The sequence below is a fragment of the Orycteropus afer genome, unplaced genomic scaffold (assembly GCF_000298275.1).
Source record: "Orycteropus afer afer isolate SDZICR_OR568_19922 unplaced genomic scaffold, OryAfe1.0 scaffold00014, whole genome shotgun sequence".
Lineage (NCBI taxonomy): Eukaryota > Metazoa > Chordata > Mammalia > Tubulidentata > Orycteropodidae > Orycteropus > Orycteropus afer.
In genome coordinates, this window is record NW_006921601.1 from 1,870,809 (window position 1) to 1,881,307 (window position 10,499).

Genomic DNA, 10,499 nt, shown 5'->3' on the forward strand with positions numbered 1-10,499 from the left:
GGTAAACTGTGGTCAATGTCATGAGACAAAGTGTATGTGAACTGCTGTATGGAAAGTGAATTTGCTCTGTAAATCTTCACCCAAATAACAATTAAAAAAAAAAAAAAAAAGAATAAGGCTTGGGCTGCTGATGGTGATTCTGTCTTCCTCTTCTGAAGTTAGAGGATGTCAGAAGATGCTACCCCCAAGTCCTTTTTGCAGCTAATGTCAGAAGCGGGGTTCGTTGTCATGGCCACAGACTCATGGAAGCATGAGACTATGAAAGAGAAAGAAGGAAGAGGCCTGGGAAGTAAAACTTTTGATTCATAGATGGTTACTTTGGTGGTTGTTACCTGTAATGGCAAAATATAGAGATGTTATGTTGCAGCTGAGAGGAGAAAGGGCTGAAGCAAGAGCGAGGCTGATTAAAGGAGATAACTGATCCATAAACCAAAAAACCAAACTCACTGCCGCAGCGCGGGATCTGATTCATAGCAATCCCTCCTTGGTTTCTGAGGTGGTATCACTACGGAAGTAGATTGCTTATCCTTCCTTCAGAGAAGTAGCTGGGGGATTTGAACCACCAGCCTTCTGGTTAGCAATCAAATGCCTTAGGTACTAGGCCACCAGAGCTCCTAATTGATCCACAGGCTAAGGTTTTGGTTACACCCAGCCAGAGCCCCAAAGCCATAAGCACAGAATGGGAAGATCATCAAGGTGAAAAGATGAAACTAGAATGTCCTAAAAAGGATTATCTGTTTCGGATTATGTGTTTATCTGAATGTACTATGGATATTGAATGTTCTCTTATCTAGTTGTATGTTAGAAATGATTACTGGGTACAGATAACAGAGAGCACATAAGTCCACCTTTAGCCAATACTTGAAGTTAGTTTGCATAGTCAATAAAACACAAGTAAACATCTTTCTGCTACTGTTTGCTTTCAGCCAAGATCCATCTGACATCAGCAATGATATTCCTTATTCCATTTGCTCCATCCATGTCAGTAAGGTAGACTCTACTTTGAAGAGGCAGCTCTTCCCCAGTTGTATTCTGCGTGCCATCCAACCTGAAGGGCTCATCTTCCAGCACTATATCAGACACTGCTATTCATAAAGTTTTCCAGTCATATAACAGACAATGTTTCACTGTCACTTCTACTCAGAAGGATACTCCTTCTTCCCAGTCTGTCTTAGTCTAGATGCTCTGCTGAAACCTGTCCCCCATGGGTGACCTACTGGTATTTGAAATACTGGTAGCATAGCTTCCAGCCTCATAGCAACATGTAAGCCACCACAGTATGAAACTGACAGATGAGTGCTGGTTCTAACTTTTAAACATATAAATACTTCTTTAAAAAATTATACCATACGGTATATTTATTAACCAAACTGTATTTTTCCAACACAGAAAAGTGGGCGTATCAGATTGGATGATCTGCTCATTATCTTACTTCCTTATGCTCTAAGTCTTACTTTGGTTTCCCACGTGCACTTTGTTGTAGGACAAACAATGATCTGATGAACTTGCTAGATTCTAGTCACTTGGTGGTTAGATTTCTGACCTTGAAAATATGTGACAACATTTCAGAAATATGTTTGCTTGAAAAGACACCTTCTAAGCAAATGTTTAAAAATAATTAATTGGGAACATGGAATTTCCATTCATAAATATGAGAAACTTCTTTTCTGTAATTATTTCTTTGAAGAGTATATTTTGACCAGAATGAATGTGTAATTTACATGTGTGAGAAGTTGGACACTGTAAGTCTTATTGACTTCTGGTTAAATGTATTATTTGTCTGTGAAAATATTTTTAAAAAGCTACTAGCTTTATCTATTCCAGAATGATTTATGGTTCAGTATACTAAAATAAGATGAACTCCATTCAAGGAAAGAAAAATGAATGGTTAAATCGTATCTAAAGTTATGCTTATTTTCTTCCTTCCTTTCTTTCTTTCCTCAGAATGGTTTCCCCATGAATTTTCTCTTTCAGAGAAATTTGTTACACTAAATCAGGGACCATGCCAGGGAGGAAAGAAAAAGGTACTTGAAACAAAACATGCCCAATGATCAAAAAGTTTCTCCAGTCTAGACTCTAGAGGGGAAAAGGAGAGTGGAGAGTATCTTTTGTACCAATTAAAATTCTGCCTGGAGATGGCTATTTCAGAATCAAGAAGGAGAAAGAATCTACCATACCATAGATTGTGTCCCCCTAAAATTTGTGTCACCTTGGCTGGGCCATGATTCTCAGTGGTTTAGCAGTTATGTAATGATGTAATGTGGCATATATGTAATGACACCCCATGAGGTGATCTGACATGATTAGTTGATCAGGTATAAGAGGATTAAGGATGGGATGCAATACCCTTTGACCAATCACAGCCCTGATCCAATATAAGGGGAATTTCTCTGGAGTGTGGCCTGAAACATCAGCATGGAGTTGGGGGGTGGATTTGCTACCATCAGGGAAGAGCCAGGAACAGAGTATATCCTTTGGATCCAGGGTCCTTCTGCTGGGGTCCTCCTATAGAACCAAGAGACACATAGAGAGAAAGCTTTCCCCTAGAGCCGGAGCTCTGAATTCAAACTTTTAGCCTCCAAAAGTGAGAGAAAACATTTCTGTTTGTTAAAGCCATCCACTCGTGGTATTAATGTTACAGCAGCACTAGAGAACTAGAGAACCACAAATATGGAGTTTCTTAATTAAATTCACACAATTCCAAATTTGCTGACATTTGAACTAAAGGCTTTGTTTTAAACCCAAAAATTTAGCGGTAGAAATGTTTCTATGAGAACTGAAAAATGTAGTATCTCTCAATTTGGACATTTCCTTATTTGATGTTAAGGAGCTCTGGTGGCGTAGTGGTTAAGGCATTTGACTGAAAACCAAAAGGTGGTCTGAACCCACCAACCACTCCATGGAAGAAAGGTGAGACAGTCTGCTTCTGCAAAGATTTACAACCTTGGAAATCCAATGGAGGTTACTATGAGTCAGAATCAACTTGGTGGCAGTGAATATGACTTGGGTTGGTTTTATTTGATGTTGTAACTGAAGTACAAAGAAAAATATTGGAGAAATAAGTAATATGTGGGCTGTAATTCTTAAAGCTAGCCATATATTTATCTCTGTCATAATCATGCAAATTATTACAGAAAATGTACATGCAGAATATGGAAAGTGCATAAATTAATCAATGTAAAGATCTTGTTATTATTTGCCACTAAAGGTGCAGTGATTAAAATTTCTTATGACTAGAGTTATCTAAATGTTCTCAATTTACTTTTACATATTAAAATATTATAATACTTGCCCTAATTCATTCTATGAAGCAAACATAACCTGATGCCCAAACCACTCAAAGACAACACAAGAAAATAAAACTAAAGGCCAGTATCTCTGATGAATATAGATGGAAAGATTCTCATCAAAATACTAGCAATCAGAATCCAATAGTATTAAAAGAGGCACATATCTTATTCCAGGAATGCAGGGATGAGTCAACATTTAAAAATCAAAAAACATAATATACTACATCAATAGAACAAAGGAAAAGAATTACATGATCATCTCTCTGGATACAGAAAAGCATTTGATTAAATCCAACACCCTTTCTTGATGAAAATGTAAAGAACATTAGAATAGAAGGGAAATTCCTCAATATGATTCAGGGCATATATGAAAAGCCAACTGCCAACATTATACTTAATGGTGAAAGACTGAGAGCTTTCCCCTTGAAATAGGGAACAAGACAAGAATGCCTTCTTTCACCACTTCTATTCATTATTCTATTAGAAGTCCTAGCCAGAGCAATAAGACAAGAAAAAGAAATGAAAGATATCCAGATTGTAAAAGAATAAATAAAATCATCTCTATTCATGGATGATATGATCCTAGGTACAGAAAATCCCAGAGTTCACAGAAAACTTCTAGAGGTAATAGAAGAATTTAGCAAAATTCAGTGTACAAGGTCAGCAAACAAAAATCAGTTGGGTTTCTATATACTAGCAATGAGAAATATGAAAGTGAAATTAGGAAAACAATTCCATTTACCATAGCATCTAAAAGAACATAGCTAGGAATTAATCTAACCAGGGACATGAAGGACTTATACAATAAAAACTATAAAACACTGCTGAAGGAAACTAACGAAGACTTAAATTAACGGAAAGATGTGACATGTTCATGTATTGTTGTTGTTATGTGCCGTCGAGTCGGACCCAACTCATAGTGACCCCTCCTTGGGTTTCCGAGGCAGTATCACTACGGAAATAGATTGCTCCATCTTCCTTCCAAGGAGCAGCTGGTGGGTTTGAACCACCAGCCTTCTGGTTAGCAGTCAAGTGCCTTAGGCACTATGCTACCAAAGCTCCCATGTTCATGTATTAGAGGACTTAATATTGGTAAGATGTCAATATTATCCAAAGCAAAACTCAAAATGGATTAAGGACTTAAACTAAAACTGTAAAATTCTGAAGAAAATTCAGGGGCAGAGCTGTCAGGTCTAACTTTCAACAATGGTTTATCTCATATAATAACCAAAGCCTAAATAGCAAATGATAAAATAACTTAATAGAATTTCATGAAAATTAAAAACTCTTGTTCATCAAAAGACTACCAAAAAAGTAGAAGAATATATTTGGAAACCATATATCTGACAAGAATCAAACCAATAAGTATAATACACAAATTAATGACCTTATGCTTGATTTTAGTCATCTGTAAAGTTGAAATGGTAGTGATCCCTACATCACATAGCAGACATGAAGAGTCAGTGTAAAAGCTTAGGGCAGTGTTTGGCACAGATACAGTCTTAATAAATGTAACCCATTCATGACAATTGCTTGGGGACTACAATCTCAATGAAGCAAGAGTGAGGGGCAAGGAAGAATTGAGGCCAAAAATATGGGAAAATAAGGCAAAGAAGGAAGGAAAATAAAAGATGAAGTGGTGCAATAATGAACTGACCACAGCTGCTCAAGAAAACATAGTTGACTGGTAGGCCATGGAGAACCACTTCATCTGAAACAGTCCCTTTGGGACCTGAGTGATACAGCTGCTGTGTAGCTATCCCCTCTGGTGGCTGGTACCATGAAGCTCAAGCCAAAACCTTACCCTTGGCCCCAGGTGGCAAAGACAATGGGCAGTGTCAAGAGACTAGACAAATGTAGCAACTGTCAGGGCTTTGCCTCCTGAGCCAGGAAGCAGGGCTAGTGGTCAAGGGCCTGATGGCAGGGTAGATAATGCTAATTAGATCAGGGAAGCATATAAAGCGGAGCCAGTACACTTTGAGTAGAAAATGTTGTTAGCTGCCATGCAGTCAGTGCCCCACTCACGATGACTCCGTGTCCAACTGAACAAACTGGGATGCTGCCCCATCCTGCACCATCCCCATGAGCAGCTGCAAATCAGACTGTTGTGATCCATAGGATTTCATTGGCTGATTTTCAGAAGATGGCCATGTCTCCCTTCCCGGTTCATCTTAGTCTGAAAGCTTCATTGAAACCTGTTCTGCATCATAGTAACACACAAGCCTCTACAGACAGATGGCTGGTGGCTGAGCATGAGGCACACTGGCTGGGAATCAGCCCGGTCTCCTGCACAGAAAGTGAGAATCCCACCACTGCCCCACTAGTGAAAAGAAAAAGAAAAAAAGAGGTTAATTCTAAATAATAGCCAAATAACACAGAAATAATAAGGGTCAAACCAAAGAGAAAATTACAATCAAGTAAAATTAAGGGACCCCCGTATATGAGAATAAGGAGGTGAGGGTAGTCATGAAAACTCCATGGAGGAAAGAAGATAAATCCCAGCAGAAAAACGGGTCTGTTAGCTTGGATAATCTTATCTAATATTTCCATCCAGTTTTCACTACCTTACTTCGTTATACTTTAAGATTTTACTTTTTTAAGATGTACACTTCATTGCAGGATGAAAATTGTTTTGATTAACCCTAGGTTACTCTGGTCACTTGGCAGTTAGATTTCTCACGGGAATTCATAAATCTAGTATCAAGTTAATCAGTGTTTTGTGGATTCGGTTATTGCATATCAATTCCTCTGAACCTCATCATGCTAGAACAATAGATAAATTTGCACTTCTGCTCTGAAGCGCTGAGACCCAAACCATGAATCTTAATGATCCACTTACTTAAAGCAGCTGCCTAAGTGCCACATATGCTAGATTACAACGTACTACTCTGGGTCAGAGTCTCCACTGCCTTAGTTTATAACAATATTAGTAATACTTGTAACAACAGAGAATGTAACGTAACTAGTGAGCTATCAAGAAATTTTGTTTTAACTTGATTTTACTCTTTCCTGCTATTGTTGTTGTTGTTGTTAAGTGCCGTCGAGTCGGACCCGACTCATAGTGACCTCTCCTTGGGTTTCCGAGACAGTATCACTATGGAAGTAGATTGCCCAACCTTCCTTCCGAGGAGTGGCTGATGGGTTTGAACCACCAGCCTTCTGGTTAGCAGTCACATGCCTTAGGCAGTACGCCACATTAGGAAGGAATAAAAAGTAACATGCCTTGTGTCTTAAAGTTAGGCAAGCCTTTGGGTTCTTAGGGGTCAAGGGCCAGGCTCTCTGGGTCTTGTTTCTCAATGACTATCAAGACACTTTATGTGAAAAATGTGCAGTTGGACACAATTTTGTGTGTGTTGAAAGATGGAAATTGGGTAGACTCCCAGAAATTTAGAAAAGGAACTAGGATTTCTTTTTCCTTGGGAACAGAGAATTGTGACTGCTCAAGCCAGCCCGTCTAAAATGGTAGATCCTTGAAGGTGGAGGCGGTGGGAAGCTGGTAAAGTCTGAGCACCAAGGCTTGGGAGCCTGCAGGAGGGGCCTTCAATTCCCCCTTAAGGAAATGGAGCTACAGCAGAGCTACCCTCCATGGAAGGACCTCCACCACAGGCACAGGACTGCACAGAGACCTAGTGGTAGGTAGCTACAGGAAGCAGCCATCAGGACACCACACCTCAATAGCGGCATCCTGTGGCCCTAAGGAGCAATAACAAGAGACAAAAGCTGAGCAGTCCTGGATGGTGTGAAGCTCTGCTTCCTGACCTCGATCCCCAGCTTTGAAAGAGAAAGGGAAGGACCCTAAAATAACTGATAATAGACTTCCCACCAATCTTAACATGTAGGGTTCTAACTCAACCATGAAAATAACGGTAGATTGCTTCTTTTGAACATATTAAATTTGAAATGCTTTTCAAGTGGACTGTAGCTCAAGACAGTGGTCTAGAGTTTATGTAGCTGGTAAGTGAGGCCTGGGAGTGAATGTCAACTGTGGAGTATCTAGAGTGAAAAGAAGGCTGAGAACAGATTCCTGGACGTTCATGTTTTAAGAGGCTAGAGAAGAGACTGAAAGGTAAAACTATTATGTGGCATTTATGAAGCACCTACAGATCCTTAAAAGTTGCGATTGTATGTCCCCATGAGAAAAGAGTGTTTATGGAAGCTTGTGGCCAGCAGGTATTTCCACATGCCACTGGAACAGAGCCAGGATTCAGTGGAAACTGGAGGAAAACAATGATCTGTCTGAAACTCAAGTCACACTCTTGAGCTCCCAGGTTTGCTTTATTCCCTCTACCCCATTCCCCATCCCTCATACCTTCACACTTTCACACAGGTCTGGCCCAGGTGAAACTGCTTTTATTGACGCTGAGCACAAGCAGGAGTGTGAGTGGCTGCTCCTCTTTTGGAGGACACAGAGCTAGGCTAAAGGAACCCGGAAGGGAGGGCCTGAGCTGGGCTGTGGATGCAAAATTCCCTCCTTATTTGGGCGTGTGTGCTGCATTCTGGAGGAGGATTTATTTTGGGACTAGGTATAGACACAGTGGGGCAGACAGCACCAGCCATCAGGCTGCACTTTCTATTTGGAGCTGAGCCGCTTCCGGGGCCCCAGGTCTCTCGGGATCTTCCTGCGCGTCCTGAGGCGGCTCTGGCTCCAGCGTGGACTCCTGGGCGGGCTGGGCTTCAGGCTGGCTATCGGCATTCCGGCCAGGCCCAAGGCGAGGGGGCTTCACCGGCGTGGGTAGTGGCGCCGCAGCGCCTTTCCGGCCCGAAAGAGCCCTTCTCAGGCTCTGTACCTTCTGCAACCCGCTGCGCCGCAGCCGCCGCGCCCGAGACTCCACAGGCTCCTCGTCCGAACTCTCCCCAATTTCCGCCTCCTGCTGCTCTGGGCCCAGCTCGGGCTGGTCCGCTGGGCCCAAGGGCTCTGGCGCCTTCTGGAAGGCGCTGGCTGGGATTTCAGCCTCCTCCTGCAGGTGACAGACACACCACTGACCCCAAAAGCAAAGCCATCTCCCCAGATCCCTACATGCACCAGCCTAAGCTTCATTCCCCAATTACAGAAAGGGAAGCAGCTCCACACTTTACCTCCGCAGCTCAAGACGGAAATAAGTTCAAGCATGGAGACGAGTGCGGGAGAGCTGCTTGCGAACAGCATATGGAAAGAAGATGGGGCACGGCTAAGGGCGTGAGATGAGGACGGTGACCGTCCGGACAACAACTGCCGCGGGGTGCACTTCCACCACCGTTATTTTCCTTCCAGGAAGAGTTGGGACTTGGAGCAAATTTTGTGGATGTGGCCTGAGCTGGAGCTGGGCGGGCTTTGATTGGCCAAGATGGGCTCTCGCTAGTAAGGGGGGGGGGGATGTGCTGGGGTGATGGTTAGGGGGTGCGGCTCTGGAAGCCTGTTCCGCGGCTGCGGGAAGGTGGGCTGGCTCAGGAATGTGGTGTGGCAGGCAGGGGGCAGGAGGGAGGCAGGCAACGCCCAGATTGTGGCCCAGGGGCGAGAAAAGGCCCCACTTTGGGGACTCTTGAGGTCACTGACCTTGAATAGCAAGACACGTAGCTTCCCGCGCGTTACCAGCAGCCCGTGGTTGGCCTCCAGCCGCTGCACCTGGGCGGCGCGCTGCACGGCGCGCTCCTGGGCGGCGTCGGCGTGCGAGCCCACGCGCTCTGCTTTGGCCAGCAGCTGCGTTAGCGTGTTGCTGGTGGTGTCGTGGCTGCGGCTCAGCGCGCCCAGGCCGCTCTGGATGCGGCTCACGGAGCCCGCCAGACCGCCCTGCCTCCGAGCCAGGCCCCCTTGCCGCTCCCGAAGCGCCTCCAGCATAGTAGCCAGTTTCTCCAGCAAGGTCACCACCGTCACGGCGTGCACGGGGCCCCCCGCTGGCGCCCCGGACACAGGCCCAGGTTCTAGCGCGCTTTCCCCCATGATTCTGGACAGTTTCTTGCCTGCTTACCCCGCGGCCGCCGGCTTCGTTCTGGGCTGGGGCTGCCTTTCCTCGGCTCCTCCCAAGCCCCAGCGGTGACTCAGGCAGGCGGAGTTGGCCTCCTCCGGCAGCCGAAGGGGGGGCGGGGGACGGGATGTCGGCGGAGGGGTTGGGGGGGGGGTCGTACACAGGCGCTCCCTCTCCTGCTGCCCCGCCTCGGGGACCCGCGGGGGAAGCGTGTTGGCCCTGGACCCCGCCCTCTGCAAACCCTCTCATGTTGCGTTAATCTCCCTCCTCCGTCCAAATTTTCTTCTATGCCTCTTTCTGGAACACCATCATAAAGTGGGAGCCACAGAAATTTTTATTTCATGATTCAAATAGGCAGGAAAACTGCTGTTTCTGTTAGCGCGGCAAAGGACTAACCAGAGTGCCGCCGCCCCACCCACAGCGCGCAGCTCGGTGAACTTGAAGCTCCGCGGTGTTGCCTGGACTACAGATCTGGGGTTGTATAGGCCCAAGGCCCGGTTGTATGAGCAATGTGGGCGGGCGGGGCATTCTTTGGTATTTTCCTCACAGTGATTGCCAGGGTGTTGCCGCAAGCCCTCGGTTCCGCTTTTCTAGTCCTTTGTTAGCATTATCCAGTGTTCTTTCTTCTGGTTCTCTTCCCTCCCTTTCTTTGGGCTTGTACTGTAAAGCTCAGAGGAGCCTTCACCGCAGACGTGCAAGGCAAGCAGGACACCCTTTCCTTTAAAACCTTCAAAAGACTTAGAGTAGGTGCTAGAATGTCTTTGTTTTCATGGAAGTTGGTTGTGACTCTTACATAATGCTATTTTCTCTGGAAGTAGGTGAGAATATCTGTGGACAATAAAAAAGATTTTAAATTGCAGCTGTTAAAGGAGGAGAGAGTTGACATGGAGCGAACTGTTAATGTTTCAGATCATGAATTTGCTATGTCATCAGTTTGGAAAATCCCAAGCATTGTCTTTAGCAATACTTGACAAGCTAATTGTCAGTTCAGAGGCCCACGAAATCCATTGACTCTGATGAGCTCTCTTCATCCAACCTGTGAGAGTTGCTGAATAACAATTGGGAGAAACTGTCACATAGGGCCAAAGAGTTGCACAGCCAAAAAGGACACAAAATGTGCTTTCACAGAGAAGTACAGCAGACTAGATGGCACTGGTGGTTCAGTAGCAGAATTCTCTCCTTACGTACGGGAGACCTGGGTTCAATTCCCCACCTCAGAGCAACCACCACCCATCTCTCCGTGGAGGCCTGTGTGCTGCTATGATGC

General features: G+C 44.7%; 1 protein-coding gene across 1 annotated transcript; it reads right to left on the reverse strand.

The window, feature by feature from the left end:
• Window positions 1–7,846: 7,846 nt before the first annotated feature.
• On the reverse strand, window positions 7,847–9,207 carry CAVIN3 (caveolae associated protein 3). The gene is made up of 2 exons (XM_007954349.1): window positions 8,824–9,207; window positions 7,847–8,248 (listed from the first exon to the last, which is right to left on the reverse strand). The coding sequence occupies exons 1-2, from the start codon at window positions 9,205–9,207 to the stop codon at window positions 7,847–7,849; spliced, it is 786 nt and encodes a 261-aa protein (XP_007952540.1).
• Between the last annotated feature and the right edge of the window lie 1,292 nt (window positions 9,208–10,499).